Source organism: Tamandua tetradactyla, chromosome 4 (assembly GCF_023851605.1).
Source record: "Tamandua tetradactyla isolate mTamTet1 chromosome 4, mTamTet1.pri, whole genome shotgun sequence".
Taxonomy (NCBI): domain Eukaryota; kingdom Metazoa; phylum Chordata; class Mammalia; order Pilosa; family Myrmecophagidae; genus Tamandua; species Tamandua tetradactyla.
Window position 1 is genome coordinate 196,139,865 of NC_135330.1, and position 22,431 is coordinate 196,162,295.

The following is a 22,431-nucleotide window of genomic DNA, read 5'->3' on the forward strand; positions in this document are numbered from 1 at the left end:
AGGAAATTTCATATGGCTTAGAAAAGAACACTATCTTTTCAGAAATGTCTTGCTGATCACAATTACAAGCCGGATTATTTCTGAATGTGTATAGACATCCAAAAGATCCCTGTTCAACTGCTTCTCAAATATCCAAGTAAGAGAAAAAGGGCCAAAGAAAAATGTACATTTAATACCTGAGGCACAACTTGGGGATTTATCAATAACCAACATTTTCAAGTAATTTTGTGGATCAAAGAAAACAATCAACAGTAAATTCAAATCTGGGGCAGACAATACCAAACAGACATGTGGTCAGTTTATAAGAGGACTAAACACTATTGACCAATGAAAGAGAAAGAAAGTCAATTTCATCTCTGAACACTGTAGGATCCCTTCAAAAGAGAAGCCAAAATAAGCTTTACTTCTGAAGTACAGATTAGCAACAATTAACTTTTTTTGGGAATCAGAGTTACTTAAGAAGGCATAATTCATAAAAAAGGAAAAAAAAACTTTACAAAACACAGTGGCTTATGATTAACTATTCATACCTACATATTCTTCCTTTAGCAAGCTTAGGAGTCAGCCAAATTATCCTCTTCTACAGAGCCTCCTGCTTTATTTCAAAATTCAAACATGTCAACTTCAAACTTCAGTTGAAATTATTTCAGGTTTTATTTAACTATAATATCCTAAATATAAACTAATACTAATTTTCTTTTTTTAGATAACTTCTAGAGTTAGTGATTCAGTTTTAACAAACCAACCTCATGCTTCTGGACTACACTCTTATTTGAAATTATGTTAAAGCCAATGGCAGTGGGAGAGACAGCTAATTTTCTAAAACCATTCATTCAAACTCAGCTGCAAACATTTCTTCCAAGTCAATTCCTGATTACCAGATTATTGTTCTACTTTCCTCCAATGCGTTAACTACTGTAACCACTATCCACATGACTAGCACAGCTAGGTTTTCCGTGATCCCCTCAGAATCTGCCTGGTCTTGAACGCCCCCCTCCCAGACTGAGAAACATTAACTTGGTAGCTCTTTTTCTGTGTGTGTGGGGGGGTGATGGTGGTTCATGATTCAGGAACCAAACCCGGGTCTCCCAGCTGGAAGGCAAGCATTCTACCACTGAACCACCCATGCACCTGCTTGGTAGTTCTTTTAATCTTAAATTTCCTGGATCTACCTGATCTGAAGAATCCTTGTTTCCCCAGAGCCATACGGGTTTACTGAAGTCACTTCTTTTTTGCTATCTAATTAAGCAAGAAACCACATTCACTACATTTATTTCATACAATGAAATAAAATGGGGCTTGTTCAAGGACTGAGCACCAAGAGAGGGCCTAGAAAGAAGTACCTGCAGAGCGCATCCTCTGGCTACTGCTTCATCTGCATTAAGGGTTGTGCTAATGTCTTTTCCGAAGAACTTGGCAATTTTTTCTTTCACAGCTGGAATTCGTGTAGTGCCTCCAACAATCTCAACAGCACTCACATCTTCTACTTTTAGCCGAGTTTGTTCCATCAGTGAATACAGGGGTACTTCTATTTTTTGCAGAAGTTCAGCACAGAGTTCTTCAAATTGTGACCTTGGTGGATAAACAGGACACAAATCTTTAGAAAAGTTTTCTTAAAGCCAATATCCTATCCTACTATTTTTAAGTAATGAGTTATCAACCAAATGAATTTCATTTTATTTTCCAGACAATCTGGATCTCACACTGGCCAAGTTCAACTACACTCTAATTTTGTATATGTAAAAATACATAAAATAGATGCAGAGGGGAGTGAGGGTGAAAATAAGAACTTTCAGATGACTTCCAGTATTACTGGAAGAAATTACTTTTGTATTCTTAAGATGGACATTTCACCTCCTAAATGTTTTTATGTGATCCAATTCTCATTAGTCCGACTGTTTCCATTCACTTCTCAACCTACTTCTGTGAAATCATTACTCAATTACTAGCCCAGAAATACTAAAAAAGTGAAAAATAGCAGAAAGACTTCACCATACAGGAGCACTTGGCAAAGACATTAAAAACTAACTCCCTCTTTGCAGAAGTGCCCATAATTCTCTTTACAAAAGCAGCCATCAATAGTGTCTCTCCAGCCATGGGCAGCAATCCCACTACCCTGGAATGTGGGCCAAGTTTCACAACACCCACAGCCAGAGCTGATATCTGAGGATACTTTCAGCAAGGAGTTCCTTCTAGTTACAGGACAGAATTCAAGACCTACCTGTTCATTTTTCCCGAAACATCTTTGTCATTCATAAAGCACTCGATATTCAGTGGCAGGTCTGTGCTGTTCGAGCTCATAAGTTTTTTCAACTTTTCACATTCTTGATACAGACGAAGCAGCGCTCGAATTTTAGATTTTGCATCCAACTTGTACTTGGCCTTAAATTCTACACAAAAATGTTCCACTAACTTTTCATCAAAGTTTTTTCCTCCCAAGAAAGGATCAAAAGCAGTTCCCAGTACCTAATTTAGTTAAAACAACAAATAGCCTGGTTATTTTTAAACATATCTGTAACTAGATTCTTAAATATTGCTACCCAACTAAGGACTGATATGCTCAAAACTTCTATCTTAATTACAACATAAACCCAAGTCAACCGGAAGAAATGTGACTACAAAATCCAAATAGAATGCTAAATCTCTGCAGTTATTTTTGACTTCTAATGATAACAAAATCTTAAAAAGCTTTTCTTTCCAAAGCAAGAATACTTTAAGTAGGCTAATTGACAATTGAACCCTCTTTAAGGAGATCATCCTTCACAATTTCTTGTTGAGGTCTTTGCCCAAAACTCTTCATTACCAAGAGCAAGCACAATCAAGAGGAGGCTCAGGAGCTCAAGGTGAGGACAAACATGACACATTTAATGTGTTTTGGTCATTTAGTTTCAATTTAAGATTTTACCTTCAATTTTCCTTTGTTAAAGGCACAGGCAGACACCTGAAAAGCCGAGTGTCCCATATCAACAAAAACCACTATCCGAGGTCTCTCATCCAGTCCGGGGAGGTCCTGCTTATAAATTCCGTAATTCAAAGCAACTACAAAAAGTAAGTATGTTTCAATTTTTGTTTCACATTTCCATTGTTACATATATTTACATGTGCAGAAAACTCGGCTATACTTGAAACAATTAAAGGTGAACATATTACTTATTTTACCCGAATTCATACTGATATATTTGGACTCTTTTCCCCTTCTGATTTTAGAACACCCTCATCAGTTTTCAATGTATGGAAAATGTAACGGACAAATATACATACGTGGTAATGCTACAATGAAATGTAAGTACATGCCATAAATGATAGTCAGACTTACTACATAATACTTACATGTTAACCACAACCTGCTGGGAGAGTGCTTATCAAAAAGAGTTAAGAATTTAATATACAACTATAACAACTGCAGTTCCTATCAATATTTTTTTAGATTCAAGGCAAATAAATAACTGATCTTCTCTGAAGAGTCTGTGTTAAATTTTTCTGAACTTTGAAACCACTGTATCTCTGATTGTGCATACCTAAAAACAAATGTTCACCAATTCTTAATTTTAAGAGTTTTTCAAAAATTGATTAGAAATGTATAAAATGATGATGAAAAAATCTTCTGGCTTGGCCACTGTAAGTGGCTTTTTGCTCACTGCTATTCAAACACTGATTTAAGTGACTGTTCTGCTTTCCTTCACAACCATCATCCACAATGGCAAACAGCAGAGCCTTAATCAATATTTGATGAATGATCACCTCCTGTGCTGGTGTGAAACTGTTGTGTACCCCAGAATAGCCAAGTTCTTTAATCCTGATTCAATATTGTTGAGTGGGATCTTTTTGATTGTTTCCATGGAGATGTAACCCACCCAGTTGTGGGTGGGAACTTTCTATTAGGTGGTTTCCATGGAGTTGCTTTTTCCCCCATTTAAGGTGGGTCACTTACTGGAGTCCTTTAAGAGGGAACCATTGTGGGAAAAGCTTCAGAGCCAACACAAACCGTTTGAAGATGTAGAAAGAAAATGCCCCCAGGGAAGCTGTTTGAAACCAGAAGCCAAAGAACCAGCAGATGCCAACCATGTGCCTTCCCAGCTGACAGAGGTGTTTCTGCCCCACTGACCTTTCTTGAGTCAAGGTATCTTTCCCTGGATATCTTAGCTTGGACATTTCTATGGCCTTAGAACTAAAAACTTGTAACTTAATAAATTCCCTTTTTAAAACCCATTTCATTTCTGGTATGTTGCATTCCGACAGCACTTAAACTAAAATACCTCTTAACTATAGTTCAGAAAATAGATGAGGGGAAAAAATTAAGACTGAATACTTATAATTAAGGAAGAGTAAAACCCCAGAATTACAAGGTTTTAGGAAAATCTGTTTCTTAACTACAAAAACAAAGTTAATGAATTAAACAATTTAAATTCAACTGACTAGTTAAAAGGATTAAAATGTATAGATACTTATCTTTTTGTAATGGAAAGAAATTCCTACTTTAATAAGGTGCCAATTTCTCACTAACCATGAGAATCTGAAAATCTGAGATTTTTGCTTTCAAATCTGAACACATTTTTAAATAGGCTCTATTTTTCATGAATATGAAAACCATTTGGTAATAGTACCAGAAGTGACTTAACTCTAATTTTAATAGTATAACCACTTCTTCACAAAAATAACTTTTTTCTTACCAGCAGTCATGTCATTCATAAGTCTCAAGCAGTTGAGGCCGACTATCTGTGCAGCATCTAATACAGATCGTCTCTCCGCATCCGTGAAAAAGGAGGGGACCTACAATAACAAAGGGAACACTCAACCAGTACAAAACACAAAGACACTTACAAATGTCTCACAACCACTTTTATCAAATGCACATTAGTCTAGGTAAGCAGCTGCCTAGATCAAAGCACAAAATAGAGATAGGACTCTAGACTCACTTTCTAGTCAGTTTCTTAATCTTCAGAAATAGAAGCTACTCTTGAAAACACTATTCCCAAATAATAGTACTGAAGTACCCATTATTACCAAATCTTAATCCAAAATAAAATTAAATCAGGAGCATTCATAAGATATTTGAAAGTTGCTTAAATCTAATGGGAAACTTTAAACTTAAGTAAATGAAGTACTGTTTCTAAACTTCTGTTATTTCTACAACAGATGACTGAAATTAAAGTGCCCAATCAACAGTTCATGTTAAATACAATTAAATTACAGATAAAGGCTGTAGGAACATAATAATACAGAGCCAGTTCTAGCATATGCCACTCCCCTTTGCTTTTGCTCCTCACTGAGTTCTACTATTAGCAGACAACAGGGGCACTTTCTACTTCCTTTGGTAGAACAACCTTCGTCTGGCAACGGCAACAGTAGAAATTTTAGCCCTTCTGTATTCTTACATGCCCAAGGAGGCACTGATATAAGGCTTCTGACTGAGGTGAACAGTTACAATGTCCATGCTGCAGTCACAACCATTACAGACAATCCCGACGGCACACACAACCACAGATGGAATGGATGAAAGCAGAAGTGATCCTTTGAGATTCAGGATAACAGAACTTACAACTGACTTCTTGTCATCTGTATAGAAGATGACTTGTCCATTTCAAGTACTCAGAATCACCTAGCTAGCAGCTGTCACTAAACAGAGCGGATTTGCCAGTGCTATAAAAATCTAGGTTATGTCACTATGGTAGACCACCACAATATTTTAAAACTACTAATGCACTGGTTTCTACTAAGGGTATGCAGGATTCTTTGACCTATGGAGCTTTGAAAATACAGAGATCGTGGCAACTAACTGCATTAGAACACACACACACACAAGGATGTATTATCAAAATTACCCCACAGGAGATTTTGATTCGCACCTCCATGTAACAACTATTGTCAGCCAGGAGTCATTCCTGAAGCTGCTAAAAGGACCACTTAAAAGTAGTTTAAACTCCTCTAAATGCTGTGTTAATATAGTCAAATAGAATTATGATCACTAGTAACAACAACAGCATTTACCCGTTTGATATTTAAGAGTAACATAAAAGACAAATTAAAATAAAACACACCGCCTTGCTGAATTCTACTTACTGAAATAACACAATCTGTTACTGGTTTCTTGAGGTTGTTTTCAGCAGTTTCCTTTAACTTAGTCAACAACATGGCCGTTATCTGTTCCACACTAAAAAGATGTTCTTCATCCATGTACATTACCTATATTGAGGAGAAAAAAAAATCTATACATTACAGTACTTAAAGCTACAAGCTAATATAAACTCCCAATCATTACTATGTATTCTGAGAATTTTTATTGTTATAGTTATAGAGGAAAGAAGGAAAAGAAATGAAACGCAAAAAGGAAAGAAGGTGGAAAGAGAACTTTTTCCTTGGGATAAAGGATGGGAGGAAAATGAACAGCTAGAAGTGCTTTCCCCCATCCAAAGTATTGGTCCAAATATTGCAGGGAGTAAATTTCCACTCTACCTAGACAGATGAATCACTGGGGTAAATATTATTTTGTGTAGATCACACGATAGGAATGCTTCTGCTAGTTTAAAAAAAGATTTCTGGTTATAGTACACTATTGCCCTCCAAACAATTGCAACTGGGCTGTCTTACAGTAGATTTCTCTCTGATGTAATACCACAATTTAGATTCTTTTAAACACTATCAAATAAGCTTAAATTTTACAATTGCCAAGAAGCCAGAAGAAACACAAATCAAGCTATAGTTGTATACAATGTAATCTGAATGGTTTTCAAATTTAAATATTATTCTGTACAGATCACAAGGTGGTGGGAAAAAAGAGTAAAGTCAAAAATACCACCTTGTTTAATCACAGAATTTGAGTTTAAACATTTTAGTAAGAAGTACTCTTCCCTATAAATAAATGAAATGCCCTCTTATTAAGGAGCCTGAGGTTGGTCAATTATATTACCTTTATTCCTACTCCACCATTTTTCATTGGAACCAAATCATAGCTTAAGTTTTCCTTCTCCTTTTGAACAAAGGGGTCATTGAATGCCCGGCCATGAAATCTCTTGAAGTTAGACACTGTGTTGTTTGCATGAGTGATTTGCTGCAAAAGAAGTTTAAGATTTTTAAAATTCTCTAATTTCAACAACTATGGTATTCACAGCCATTTCAGGCACTTGCTCAAACCAAACCTTAATGATACAAGTAACCTTCCCCAGAGGCCTCAAATTCCGATCAATGATAAATTTTACTTACACGTTCTCTCTTTCCTACAGAAAATGTCAGAAAGTTAAAGCAGTGAGAGCACTGCTTAAACAAGAGACTAAGACAGTCACTACAAATTTTAAAGTAGATTTCAAAATTCGCAAGAAAACTCAAAGATAGTAAAACTATCAACTAAGGCTCAGTCCTTTTTTCCCCTACCAAACGTATGAAGTTTAATATATACCCAATGAATGAATGAATAAGGAGATCTATAAGCTCTATAGTCAAATTAATTTTAAAAAGTTAATTTTTATAGTCTAATAAGTTGCTAAATGATGAGAATACATTTTGGGCTACATAATACATGCACCGTTGTTTTTCCTAATAATGCCATGGAATGCTAAATAATTCATGCCAAAAGACAGTCTAAGTAAGTCAGAAAGTTTCAACTGCAGTATCTGTACACCTCTAATGATTAGGGAGCCATAACAAAAACAAGAAATTAAATTCATACTATTACACATAGTATGCGTTTGTTATATACAGTCAGCCACTTATAACAACCAATTGAAAGTGAACAATCTCATCTCTTAGGTTCAGCAGACATGCTTGGTTTAAAATTCAAGAAAACTTGAAAGCAATACACAAAAATGTTAACAAGCCACTTTTTTAATTCACTATTTTGGTCAAATATCTCAGAAAAACTTTAAAAAGTCCCTCTTCAGAGAATATTTCACTCAAAAACATCAGTGAGAACCTTTTTTAAAACATAGGGAAAAAATTACAATAAATAAAAGGATTAAATACTAAAACTTCTCAAGTTACTAGCTTGAAAATACCACAACAGTTTATTATTTGCTTTTATCTCTGGTTTACTACTTCTTCTAAAGGAAAGAATACAGTTCGACAGTACTAGTTTTCAATATATATAGATTTTAAGAAGGTTTATCTCCTAAAATTCCTTGAGATTCTAAAACTGAACTGAAGTTATGTCTTATAGTCTAGGGACACCTTTAAGACTCAACTGATTCTTCTCATAGAACCAAAAAGATGCAAACGAACTTCAGGTCTTGTATATTAATATCCTAAATAATCACACTGAAGGGCTCATTATTCCACTTAAGTGTCTCTTTTCTTGTGCGCACGTCACTTTGGGTGTACATACTTATTTCTCTTCTTTTCAATTTTTTTTTCTTCTTATAATGCTTCCAACTGAACTAGTTAAAATGTAGTATTAAAATATAGTCCATGTTCAGTTTCCTTCTCAGGAGTACAGGCATACCTCATTTTACAAACTGAAGGTCTGTGGCAACCCTGTATCAAGCAAGTCTATCCGAGCCATTTTTACAGCAGCATGTGTCGACTTTGCATCTCTGTTACATTTTAATTAAGGTATGTGCATTGTTTTATTAGAAACACTGTTATGGCATACTTAACAGGCTATTGTATAATGTAACCATAGCTTTCATATATATTGGGAAACCAAAAAGTTGCTGTGACTTAACTGTGATACTCACTTTATTTTGGTGGTGGTCTAAAACCAAACTCCATTTCCAGGTGTGCCTGTACTATTTTCCTTATTTAAAAGAAAATTTTCAGTCTCTCTCTTAAAGTCTTTCAAAAATAACTGTAGGTTTTTAAAAAATCATTTATTTCTCCCATCTCCAGCAAGATCAACAGTGTTCAACAGGATTATATTAGGAACCCTACCGGTAACATGTGAGTTACATATGCAAATTTAAACTTTTTAGTTACCATAGTTTAAAAAGTAGAAAAGTAATGGGCAAAATTAACTTACTTCATTAATACAAACAAAATACCACAATTTCAGCATATAATCAATATAAAAAAAGATGAGATACTTCATTACATTCTACATCTTTGATATTTCGTGGATATTTTATCCTTACTGCATACTTCGATTTGTATTAGCCACATTTCGAGCGCTGACCAGCCACATGGGCTAATTAATTGTCTCCTGAACTGGAGAGCCCAGGTCTAGACAAAAATAACTCCCGTCCTACCTTAATAATTAAAGGCAAGAACTCTGCCACTGAGCCACTGTTGCCCGCCCCTGATAATGCTTTTAAATGCTGAACCTCTTAGATGTTCCCTCTATAAAGGAAATCTTTTATAGGAAAATAATATCAAACAAATTAGAAGGCAGCAAAGTTACTAAAACCTAAGGCTGGCAAAGTAGAAAAGTTTATCTTATTTCAACAAAACAAGAGAAAGGGAACTGAAAAGAAAAAGACTTATCTATGGATTCAACAAATACTTGCAATATATTTCTAAAGTTCAGACTCCTGAATGTTCGACATTTTACTTTTAAAAAATCCCCCCAGTAGTGATAAGAATTCTCTTAAAGAACTTACCTGATTTTTAGCTGCAACTCCAATGGTTCTGTTTTTTGATCCAAATGATATGACTGACCTAAAGGAAACATAAATAATATGTTTCAAGTGATAAAAAGCCTAAATGTGGACATTTCTGACAACAGGAAAATCCTAATATAAACTATCCTATCCATGGTAGGGGTGGGGAAACAAGTATGGTATAATTGTGGCATCTATATAAAGTTCTGTCAGAGACTCAAAAGGGTCTATTTAACCACCTCCCCCCAAATTAAGAACTAGTGCTCTGAGAATTCAACCAAGCTGGCAGTACTACCCTACAAAGGTCTGTTCATGGCTCAAGGGACGTTTCCCAATACATCAAGTACCAGTATAATTCTCCAGGTCTCTAATTATTAGAAAGTGTACACTTACTCTGAACATGTTTTGAACAGTTAAAGGGTATTGTTACTTGGTCCCAGACACCCGACTAACAAAAAATATGGTATAAACACTAACTCTCGATCACCTACCACGTACAAACATAAATACCAATGCCATACTTGTTACTGTCTTGATATGCCACCTGCTTCCTTAAAATCAAAAGTTTTTATACAAATCCAAACTAGTGGGCCTAAATTATGCCTCTGGGGTTTAAAAGTACACCAAAGAAGTTCCTTTCTGGAAAACGCTAACTAAGGAAGCCAAGTAAAACTGATAGAGAGCAAGTTACCAAGGCAGAACTGAGTCCATCAATGTAGAATGAAAAGTGAATAATCAATTACAGTGTCTACTTCGCACGGAGGAAAAGTGACTTATAAATGTGAGACAGCCTGCTCAGCAATGGAGATGAAACGCATGGTAGCAGTGAGCAGGGAGGAGGAGGGTGACTTAGGTTTTAGACTGGTGAGCAGGGAGGAGTAATGAATGGTAAATGAGATGCACAAAATGGGAATATATGGAGAGCATTAAATCCCAGATGGACTCAAGTTTGGACCTGCTATAACAAGAGACAGACCAGACCTAGATTATCCGAGCAGTGTTAAAACAGCATCCTAGAAGCCAGGGAAACATTTGTGCAGGCTAGACCTGGTGAGGCTTCCCCAAAACAAAGTATCATTCCAAGCTCAAAGTAACTGAACACTCAGAATGAATTCACTCATTTCTCAAGGGGAAGTTCTATGTTTAATTTCACCAAACAGAATTAGTGGTAGCCAAGGCAATTGAGTCCAACCTCTATTTTATCAATCATATTTGTGGGAACTCCAACAGGGCCCCTCAGTTACAATTTTTTAGAGCCATACCTCTTGCCCTTAGTTTCACAGTGGCCACTATACTCATACATACATTTATTTCCCCGACTCTCCTTTAAACAGTTTTTCTTTGTTTCCATTGGATCAAGGAGAACAAAGCTGTAAACCACACCTAGGCATGAAAGCCTCAGATACTGTCCTCCTTACTGTACTCCAATTACAGAGCCCTTAGCACAACCAAGACAGACTGCAGAGCCACTGTACCGGGTTGCTCAGAGAATACCAGGTCTTCTCAATGCTACTAGTGTTGTCAAATGTTTATTTTCTGGTTTTCCACTCATTTTCCTAAATGTTCACCTGCACTCAATTTATTTTATGTTCCGGCTCCATGTTTTATCCTATACTTTTCATCTTGGGCTTACATAATTTTTTTAAAAAAAGGCATTTAATATCCACGTTAATTTTCCTGAGAAGTCAGCAACTGTTTACTAGACTGCACATGCAGGTATATTTGTATACATTCTCTTCAGAAAATAACCAAAATAAGTAGCTTTTAAAAATGTTTCATTGCCCACCCCATGCTGCTGTAGAATTTAACATTTAATTCACTCAAGGTTTCTAAGCACAGTAGTACATAATCTGTATTGTTTCTTCATTTAAGCTGTGCAAAATGGGTAAAGAAATAAAAACACGGCTTAAGGTGCCTCACCAACGTCTCTCACACAACGAGCAAAAACGACGTTTACACCTTTCACATAAGAACCCCAGCACTAAGGGCAACAGCGTCAGCAAGCAAGAGCGTTAAGACGTGAGTAATCTTTCCAAGGAGTGACTCCGTGGTCGCTAACAACAGTCTCCGCGCCCGATGGGCAAGCAGCAGCATCCAAGGCTCTGGAAACTTCTAGCTCATTTCGAGATTCACAATGCGGAAAAAGCTCAGCCTGGCGCGGAGGTGCGCAGAGATGCGCGGAGGAAGGAGGGCAAGCTGGGGGCGGCTCAGCCCGGGCTCAGCGACGCGGGTGGGGACTCGGGGGCGGCCGCGAACCGGCTGACTTAAGCTCGCCAGAAAGGGAGCGAGGTCGTGGGCTTTGCCGCGGCCGGGCCCCACGAGCGGGGGTCGCCGACTCTCGCACTCCTCTTGCCCCTGCGAATCCCGGACACCCCCCACGCCCCGCCAATTCCCGCCAGCAGTCCGCACCCCCTACTCTCAAGCCAGCATCCGTCCCGGCCTGGCCGCCGGCACCCACAGGCCCCCGAGGGGCGCGACGCCCCCCACCCGCCCCGGCCGCCGTTGCGAGGCCGCAGGCCGGACGTCCTCACGCTCCAGCCCCCGCCCCAGCACCTGCCCCAGGGGTCGCACTCACGGGGTGCACCGGTCGCTGAACTCGTTGGCGATGGTCTCGATGCCCCCGGCCCGAGCCACCGCGATGTAGCAGCTCTGCGAGCCCACGTCCAGCCCCACCACCGACATGGCCGGCTCCCGCTGCGCCTCCGCCGCTCCGGCTCCGCGTCCAGGGGCCGCCCCGCGCTCCTCCTGCCGCCGCGGCTCCAGACGCTGTCGGGTCGCGCAGACGGACTCACAGACACACAGCCAGTCGGCGCCTCCGCTTCTCGGCGGCCGGCGGCGCGATCACCGCGGGAGACCGGCGCGCTCGGGGTCCTCGGGTCGCAGCCGCTAGCTCACCGGCGCCGGCGCCCGACTACCGGCCCAAAAGGGGAGGTCCCTGCTTCTCAGCCTTATGTAGCCTACTGATGAGAACTTTCCAGAATCTGCGGCATTTACTCACCGGCGCCTCCACGTGCCACTTCCGCTTCCTTCTTCTCGAGCCTTCTCGAAAGATTCTACCCAATGGGTGGCCGGTCCCCCGGGGACGGCGCCGTTGCCATGGCGGCAGGCCAGCCGCTCGGGCGCCATTGGCCCGAGCAGGCCCACCGCCCCGCCTCCGCCCCCGGCCGCCCTTGCTGTCCTGATGACACCGGCAACCGAGGATGCTGGAAAATGCGTACGAGCCGCCGCTCACTGACGGGCCGTAGTGGCCGCCCCTTGAGCCCAAGAGGGAGGTTGAGAGAGACGAGAAAGACCCCTCGGTGGCAGGGACCCGAGACTGCCGTCGCCCGTCAGGCAGGCCAGCCGCCGCCAGAGCATTTCGGGAACTGTAGTCCGGCTGGCGGGCGCCGTGCATGCCGGGATGTGTGGTTCCGGACGCAGTGCACGCCGGGAGGTGTGGTCCCGGCCGCGGGGCCTACTGGGGCCCGGCTTTGTCTTGCGGGAGCGGCGGGCGAGGCGGGTCCCTGCGGCTTCGCGCGCCTTTTCCGGGGCTGGCGACATCTCGCTCGCCGGCTTGTTGTGTATTTGCCTCTTTTATTGTCTGGATTGCGCGGCTCACTGCTGCAGTATGATTTAGAAGAAACCCTGACCGTTTAAACCGCTAGTAATAGGCACAGAGTTTGTATTTTAAGTATTTTCGTATTTATCAGCCGGGATACAACGCAGAATAAAAGGTCGCAGGTATTTTTAGGGAAAGCGTTTTTTCAAGGGTGTGGTCGTTTGGAAGGCTGCATGTGGTATCCCTTTCTTGTTTTTGAAATATCCGAGTTAACCTCACCCAAATTAAATAGACCCTATTTTACCCTGCCATACTCCTAGCCACAAATTAGGTGAATTAGTTTTGCTTTTTGTTGGCTCTGAAACAGGTTTTGTTTCTTTCCCTGAGAAGAGTTCCTTAGGATCTTATTTTCAGTAAAGAGATAACGAAGAAAAGAAGGTGAACCTCGCCTGCTATCGGTTCTTCTATACCTCCTAAATATTTCAGATTTTCTATCTGTTTTAACTGCGCGGCGGCTCTGTGCTTACCCTCCCTGCGGGACACAGATCCCACACACAGCTGGGCACGTTAGGAGGGGAGGCCCGAAGGTGGAAAGATCGGACGAGTGTATTGCGTGCTGACTCAGTTTCTCCTGAGGGCCAGAGCAGGCAAAGACTGAACAAACGCAGCCTGTTCTAGAGGAAAGCTTTAGGACATCTCCCTGCGTGGATAGGGTTTCTAAATAAGGCTTGTGCCCTAATAAGGAGGATGGCAAGTCCTCCTTGTCCACCAAACAAGTAGGTTAGCTCAGGCAAGACTAGAGACCCGGGTTTATGTTCATTATAAAATAAATCGTATGTGCCTTCGATGGTTGGCCTGCCCCTTAGACAAGTTACTTAACCTTTACAAGCTTGAATTCAACTTTCAAATGGAGACAAGTTGTCATCTTAGATCGATCTGAAAATATAGTTTGCTACAATTATTTTTGTTTCCCTCACAAAAACTTTTTTTTTTGCATATGACACCCTTATATTAAAATCCATGGAATCATAACATTTTAAACAGAAATGAACTTTTGAGAACTTACCACATCTTATAGGAAGGAACTGCAGTGCAGAGAGGAGAGACAAACAGTTCCTGATCTTTGGACCCAGACCCGTTTGGGTCAGGTTCAAGTCCTGGCTCAGAGGTACCTTCTAGTACAGCTTGTAGGAGCACCCAGACTCTTGGAGTTAGACTTCATAGGCTTGAATCTTGCTTATATATGCTAAATAACTCAAGAGCTATGCAACCTTGGGATAATTCCTAAATCTTGCAGTGTTCCACTTCAAAGGGTTTTTGTAATGATTGCAAATGTATGTAAAATACTAAATGTATCATTAATATGTGAGAGTATCTGCTTACGATGTTATGCAAATTCCTCTTTGGGTCTCAGTTTCACATGCGGAAAATGGGGATAACACCTATCTTGCTGGGATTTGGGAAGGACAAAACATCTAGTAGAGTAGTTAGGCCCTCAATAAATAAAAGTAATAGTAATAATACTCTTCAAAAAAAGGCCAGTTCCAGGACTTCTATCTTGGCTTGTACTGCTGAGCTGTACAGAGCCACGTTGTAGCTACCTTTTATTTAATCAGTTCACCTTAACGACTTATTTAGAGGAACAGGTAAGTGAGGAGAGGCAGTATGAACTCGCTCATATTTATCATCTAATTAGAATTCTTGCCATTTTTATTACTTTCAAACACAGCTTCTCATACTTTCTTCCATAGTGTCAGAAATTTTAGTATGAAACTTAGACCAGATAAAAAGAATCCTGAGAAGTCCTTACCCAACCGTGGATCCAAAGGTAAATATAGAATGAAGGTGACTTTATTCGGTCCTCCAGCAGACATCATTGCAGTTACTGGCTTTCATGCTATACTGTTTTGTAAAGGAAAAGAAGGTCCTAGAAATCGGAAGCAGGGACAGCTCCCAAAACAGAAATGCAAAAATAAAAGAAAAGCCTAGACAAAAATGCTATTCAAAGAGATAATGTGCAGTAGATATAAAAAGCATGTGGCAGGCTTCCTTGAAGGGATGGAAGAGATAGGCAAAAGGAGTGACTATGAAGATAGAATAATAAGCATGAAAGTGCAAGTGACTGTAGAGCCCAGGAGTGAATCAGTACCATGTATGGCCTTTCTGTGTATTCAATACCGTGCCAGGGGCTGGGGGCTTACAAAAGTAGCACAAAACGTATTCTAAATCAAATGTGTTTTGTATGGTTTCTCTATAATGCCAGTACGTCATGAATGCTCAAAAATTCTGAAGATCTTGTCCATTTGAGCTTTTTTTTCAATATCTGCTTTCTAAAGGATTTTTTTTCCTTCTAATATGGTAAAGTTTTTAATTGGTATGGATAAAATCTATTTCATCCTTACATTAAGTTGCATTATAAAGCAGAGTAAGTTCAGCGATAGAATGCTCGCCTTCCATGCAGGAGACCCGGGTTTGATTCCTGTACACACACACACACACACACACACACACACACACACACAAAGGCAGAACAAGCTTATCTAAAAATAGGAATGCAGAAGAAAACAGCTCAGGGACAAAGACTTCTCACAGGTTTTTTGCTTCTCTGATCTGAAGAGAACCATCCATATTGTATCACAACTGTGGCTAACAAAAACTCAGTGTGCAGGAAGGGAAATGTCGCGGTCTGCCTCTGCAGCACGGGCGACCCTCTTGGCTAGGCACTCCCCGGGGCTTTTCCACTTGGCCCCTGCCTGAAAAGTCTTCCTCAGACTCTTAGCCATGCCTGTTCCTTCTCATCCTTCAGGGCTCAGTTTACGTCTCACCTCCCGTGGAAGACGTTTCTAAACGCCCACCCTATCCCCCCATCCCCCTTCCCAAAAGAGCAGCTATCCAAGGGACGCTGGCACGGACCCCTGCACCAGGGGCTGCCATTGCTTCCCTCAGGCCACGGACTACAGCCATTGGTTCAGGGATGGGCATGTGACCTAGGCCACCCAATCAGAGTGCTCCTCAGGCCTCTGCCGGGAATGCTGGGAGAGGGGCACCGCTTCCGGTGCCTGCCTGCCCCCTGCTTCCGGAAGCTGCTGTGAGCCTGCGTCCCAGAGCTTGCCAAGGGCGGCCGGCCACCCTGTGGAGGACGGTGACTCGGGAGGAGAAAGGACAGAAAATTGTAGCTGGAGCTTTGGCTTACACCAGTCCCTAGGCACACCCTACCTCTCGTCTGAAGTTGGGCGACCCGTCAGTTCCTGTACTTTTCAGCCTGCTGGAGTTGGCCTTTCTGTTACTTGCTGCCAGAAGCATCCCAACTTCCTCAAGGCCGCTTTCTCCTTTATCCTTTCGTGTGAACGCCCCCCAGCTGCTCCCAGTTGGTAGCCGTTTATTCCCTTCCCCACATGTACCACAATCAACAGTTACCTGTTTATTACTGCTGGTATTATTTCACTTGCTGTTTGAATTCGATGGCTCGGAAGGGCAGTGACCTTGTTTTTCTTCTCTGTGGTGCTCTACAGAAGCTCAAGAGATGTTTGCTGAATGATTGGTTATACCATTTGATAAACCCATTGGACGAAATGGACATTTATTAGCTTTGCAGGGTTTCTCGAGCTTGCTCCTATCGACATTTCCGGCCGGATAACCCCTGGTTGGCCTGTCCTGTGGGCTGTGCTGCGTTAGCAGCATCCCTGGCCTCTCCGCACCAGATGGCAGTGGCGGCAGCGCCCACCCTTGTTCCCCAGTTGTGACAACCAAATACGTCTCCAGACATTGCCAAGTGTCCCGTGGGAGGCAGGGAACGGAAAAGGCTGGAGACCGGTGGAGGTAGGCAGGTGTAAGGTGCTAAGGACAGACTTCTTGTCTTAGTCTGACCCTGTTCTCTTCCTTCAGACCCAGAGGGGAATAGTTTATGTGTTTGAAATATAAAGGAATTGATAAATGATGGACTGCTTAAAACAGCCTATGCAAGGGCATGTAAAATATTTCTGGCATGTACATTTTAATTTTTGATGAAAAATAATTTCTAGACTCCCTCAGGAAAAGCAGAATTATGACTTACATTTCCTAAGTTAAGAGGCAGGTATGGAAAGGGAGAGGAAAGGGGTATGGTATGCATGAATTTTTTTCTGTTGCCTTTTATTTCTTTTTCTGAATAGATGCAAATGTTCTAAGAAATGATCATGATGATGACTATGCAACCATGTGATGATATTGTGAATTACTGATTATAAATATAGAATGGAATGATCGTAAGTTAAGAATGTGTTATTTTTTAAAAACTTTAAAAATTAATAATAAAAAAACACCAAAAAAATACAAAACAAAAAAAAAGAAGAAGCAGGTATGAGGGTCATTGGGAAAGCAGCATGAGCTCCCTTACAGTAGCTGTATCTTTCCTCTGATGCCTTACTTACTCTTGCCTTCCAACCATCCAAAGCCCCTCTTCTTGGGGCTCATTCATCTCTCTGCACCACCTCTGGTACAGAGTAGATCCGCATGCTGTTTGCTGCTGTTGAATGCCAGTGCTCCACCCATCTCCATGCCCACGGTCATACCATGTCCTCAAACCAGCACTGCCACCGCTTTTACTGCACCCACAAATGCTGGTCTCATAAAACCGGTGCTCCAGTTGTCCCAACCAATATGAGAAAACTACTTCACAAGAAGGTACATGCTTACCTCCAGAATTGAAGATACCCTAACTGAATATATTTCACCTAAATCTCTCCCTTGTTGCTCTTTTATGAGGTGCTTGGGGGAGATATCCAAGCTTCTTTGTGTTCCACCATAAGAGCGGTTGGGTATCTTGAGAATCTTCATGACTTCTGTTCTACCCCACCCTCACTATTCCTCTTCTAGAAGAAATAGTGGGAGACGATTCCACTTTCCCACCCTGCTCATCAGCCTCAGATTTCTGTCTGAGCTCTTCACACTCTGAGTCTGTTTGCTGACTCCCCTAGATACTGCGAGCTTCCCGAAGATTACTTCCTCTTGTTCTTTATAGGTATTTGATAGATATTTGTTGAATGAATCAAAGAAAATCCCTTCCCTCCCCCTCTTCATCATTTATCAATCATTTACTGTTGTTCATAAATGTCCAAGAATGCAGTTTCCTGACCTACCCCTGCCAAGTTTCTTTTTTTTTTTTTTTTTGAGAGAGGGAGGAAAGGAAGGAAAGACAGAGAAGGGAGGAAGAAAGGGAAACATTTTTAAACATTTTCTTGTTTTTATTATATTTTGTTTGTTTGTTTGTTTGTTACATGGGCTGGGGCCGGGAATCGAACCGGGGTCCTCCGGCACGGCAGGCAAACACTCTTGCCCGCTGAGCCACCGCGGCCCGCCCCCTGCCAAGTTTCTTAAGCAGCGTATACATGTTCTGTTCCTATCTGGTTTTGGTTTGGCCTTCCAAAGGCTAAGAGGGCTAAACCATCAAAAGGCAGCCCCAGTCCCAGCTTACATAACCAGCTGCAAGGCAGGCAGTGGAAAAAGTGCCCCTCTCTCCTAGAACACACCACTGCAGACCATTTCTCTTCTGGGCCCTGCAGTGCCCGAGCTTGGCCTTCCAATGGGGAGGCCCCCTGAGAAAGAGGAGGGCAATCCAGACAGATCACCACGGGAGGCAGGCATGAGAGAAGAGGCCTTGGATCCCCGTGCTGCTCCAGAAATCCAGAAGCCCCACACTTCCCGCGGGGATCTAAAACACGTTCTTCAGACAGAATTAAGGCCAACTGGGCCTGTGGACTCCGGGTTACAGAAAGAGTTCCAAGCCTTGTGTGGACTAAGACCGACCTGGCTGCAAATCCTGGCATTACAACCTTAACCTCTCTGAAATGTTACCTGCAAAATGTTTATAAGAAAGCCTACCTCTTAATGGTGTGGTGGGGACCAGTTAATTGGCTATAAGCTAAGCAAAGCGCCTGCCACGAAATGGGAGTTCGGTAAAGGGCAGCTATTATTGTTACTACCTTGCTTTCTAATTACCTAAAATACCTCCAAGCAGCTTCATTCCCTCACAGTCCTCTCCCGGAAGACAAACAACTTAACTGTTTACCTGTCCTCATCTTTGATAGTTTGCTGCTTATGGTGCATGGCTGCTTATATAACCAACATCCACAAATTTCAAAATTGGATATATCCCTGTTAGTATCTTCGCAGATAATTCTAAATCAGAGAATAAAATTTATAGGGGAGGATAAAAGACGCACACCTCCTTTCCATGTGAAAGATTCTTAAGAATCTTAAGAATTTTAAATTTGTCAGCAACCTGGAATGATTATTTTCTTTGCCTTTATTTCTATTATATTGTTCTTATAGCCGTTTTTCAGTGTAATTTTATTTCCACCTTGTGGATTTTGCTGTAGTGATGCTAGCACATTTTTCTAAAGGACTGCTACTGTATCTTACCCAGTCACCTGACCTTTGTTCAGCACTGGAAGATTGCTGATCAGCATATTAATTCATCCAACAGGTATCTGTGGAATCCTCCCCACATAAAACCTTTGCGTAAAAGTGCCACAGCTGATGCAAAGATCATTATCAACAAAAAAACTTTGGTTTCCTGCTAGGGCAAGAGACATGGGGAAATGTAAAGTGAAAGAAGTGAAGCAAGGGAATTGGAGCGAGAGAGAACTACGTCCAAATCTCAGCTTGATCACCTTTCAACAGTGGGATTGTGGAAAGTAGTTGCACTTTCCGAGCCTCACTGTTCCCATCTTCAAAATGCGGGTACTCCATCATTCATTCAACAAGCACGTCCACTTGGTGTTCCGTACTTGATGCTGCCTTGTTAAATTCCACCCGCAGCACCGTAAGGCATCTAGATGGTAGGGCCTCGTGCCAGTTTGAATCTGTTATATACCACAGAAAAGCCATGTTTGAATCCTGATCCAATCTTGTGGGTGCAGAAGTTTCTTTTAAACCTGATTCAATATTGTGGGTTGGAAATTTTTCATTAGATTATTTCCATGAAGCTGTGACACACCCAATTGTGGGTGTGACCTTTTGATTAGTTGGAGATATGACTCCACCCCTTCCAGGTGGATCTTGATTAGTTTACTGGAGTCCTTTAAAAGAGGAAAGGACTCTTCTGCTGCTGTGGAGCGAGCAGAGCTGGCACAGATGCTAACACTTAGAGAAAAGAGACATGGATGATGGGAGATGAGTGAAGCCCAACAGACATTGCTGTGTGCCTTCCCATGAGATGTGAAGCAAGCCGGAACCTGGAGAGAGCCAAGAGAAACCTAGAGATGACAGCCAGCCCTGCAGAAGCAAAGTGAGGAATCTCCACAGGAACAGAGGCTGAAAGCAACAGAGCAAGGGACCAGCAGATGCCAGCCAGGTGACTGCCCAGCTAACAAGGTATTACATATCCATCAACCTTCCTTGAATTAAGGTGTTTTTTCCTGGATGCCTTAGTTTGGACACTTTCATAGGCTTAGAACTGTAAAGTTGTAACTTATTAAATTCCCTTCATAAAAGTCTTTCATTTTCTGGTATACTGCAATCCAGCAGCTTACAAACTAATACTAATACAATCTTTAGTGAAGGTTCTGTTGCTTCCCTGCCCTTCTAATTCACGTATTCGGTCAACAAACGTGGAGTGCTGAGAGGCACGTGGTTTAAAAAAAAAAGAGATAAGGAGCATGCTCAACTCTCTCTGTCTAGTTGGGAACACAACACATAGGTGAAGATCCAACGTAATCATCGCAGGGAGAGATCTGGGCAACATGAACGGAAACAAGTGGAGCTGCTTACCAGCCTAGGTCAAGGGCGCGGCATGGGGGACACACAGGCGACACTTGAGCCAAGGGGAGCAGGATGGGGGAAGGGCACTCTGTTCCACTGCCAGAACTTTCACATCCACAGGAAGTGGTCTGTACCTGGAAGGATGAGCAGGGTAGCATTTCTGGCTTGCCAGGGTTGAAATGAGAACAGGCAATAGCCATGTAGAAACAGTGTGGTACATACTGAAGATGTGTTTCTAGATTGTCTCTGAGTATGAAGGGACTCGTAAGGGCTCCAAGGACCTTGTTGATTTGTTTTAACAGCCATGGTTCTCCAGTGACTTCATCACAATAAAATGAAACCAGTGTGCTGTTAAATACGACCTTACAGATTAAATAATGAAAAAGCCCCTTAGGCTTCAGCTTCCAATTATTCTTCCTAACTAGTCAGTTCTGCCCTTTTCTCCTGCAGGGTATTCTGACAAGTCGCATCCTGGGGCTGGGGCAAACGCCGCTGGTTGGTGCCACCTCTAATAGATCTGGAATTGGAATTGTGCTTTGTGTCCCAGCTGCTTCTGGAGAGCGTGTGTCACCACCCACTGCTTTCCTTACTCTGCCCACTCACGACCCACCCACAGTGTCCCCCAGAAGCACGGCAGCAAGGGGACAGGCCCATCTCACTGCAGCCACACCTCGCCGCCACTGGGAAAGCAAGCTGACCTGAAAGAGAAATCCCCGCCAAGTGCACATGTACCCAAGATGAGAGGAGATGGGGTGTAAATAAACTGGAAAAACCGTCTTGCCTATATGGAGTAGGGGCGCTGGCAATGTGAATTTATTCTCCTTGCCACCCAGGGGAGCCAGAGACTCATGAAAACCATACATAAAGCTGCACAGTGAAGAGCCACCAACCAACCAGCGGAGCAAACGAAACAGAAAAAAGAGGCTGTGTTGATTTATGCAACTGGAGGTTTGGGGTTGCATCTGCTTTCGGCTTTGCCAGGACCCGGAGTTCACATGTTCTGGGGGCTCGCTCAGTCTTTCTGCACCCATCCCCCCAGCCCAGCTGTCCCCTTGCTGCTGCTTGGGGTACTAGAGTCCTCACTGCCAAGAAGGGAGTGTGAGCCAGAGTATCTGTCCCAGCAGCTTCCGCACAGCCACATGCCCAGCCGGGGGCACGGAGCAGAGTCAGCCCACTGGAATCGCAAGAGGTGCTGCAGAGTGGGGAGGGGGGCGCAGAGAGGTGCAGGACAGCTAGGGAGAAGGGGGGCCTGTGCCCGGCACCCGGGCAGGGCTGGCGGCAGGTGCGTTTCTCAGGTGACCCACAGGTTGGGACCTGCCTTCTGTTCTCACCTCCATTTCAGAAGGGAGAGGCTCGGATGGAACAAGTCATTTCCCTCAGGACAGCTGCTCCGCGGGGGAGCCAGACTTTCAGCCCTGCAGCCCTGCTTGTTGGGAAGGAGAGGAAAAGAGAAGGAGAAGGGCCCGGGGCCATGACCCGTGGGCGGGGTGCCCCCCGCACAGACAGACAGAGCAAAGAGCCGTAAGTAACTCTGCCTTTTCATCCGCACATCAGAAGCCACTAAATCCCTAACAGGAAAGCCCCAAGAATGAGACAAAATTCTCATTCCATTACAGACACCGGTTAATA

General features: G+C 42.4%; 1 protein-coding gene across 4 annotated transcripts in view; it reads right to left on the bottom strand.

Moving 5' to 3' along the window:
* Nucleotides 1–12,665, bottom strand: part of HSPH1 (heat shock protein family H (Hsp110) member 1) — a 29,415-nt gene extending 16,750 nt beyond the window's left edge. For 2 of the 4 annotated variants that reach the window (XM_077158972.1, XM_077158971.1), the window contains exons 1-8: nt 12,523–12,665; nt 9,525–9,582; nt 6,908–7,048; nt 6,061–6,183; nt 4,671–4,770; nt 2,906–3,039; nt 2,222–2,466; nt 1,344–1,572 (exon numbers count right to left, since the gene is read on the bottom strand). In XM_077158972.1, coding sequence (XP_077015087.1) covers nt 1,344–1,572; nt 2,222–2,466; nt 2,906–3,039; nt 4,671–4,770; nt 6,061–6,183; nt 6,908–7,048; nt 9,525–9,582; nt 12,523–12,650 — 1,158 coding nt within the window. In that variant the 5' untranslated portion in view covers nt 12,651–12,665. Of the gene's footprint in view, nt 1–1,343; nt 1,573–2,221; nt 2,467–2,905; nt 3,040–4,670; nt 4,771–6,060; nt 6,184–6,907; nt 7,049–9,524; nt 9,583–12,099; nt 12,320–12,522 lie in introns of those variants that run through there. The other 2 variants (XM_077158973.1, XM_077158974.1) reach the window with 2 other exon arrangements.
* Nucleotides 12,666–22,431: the final 9,766 nt, after the last annotated feature.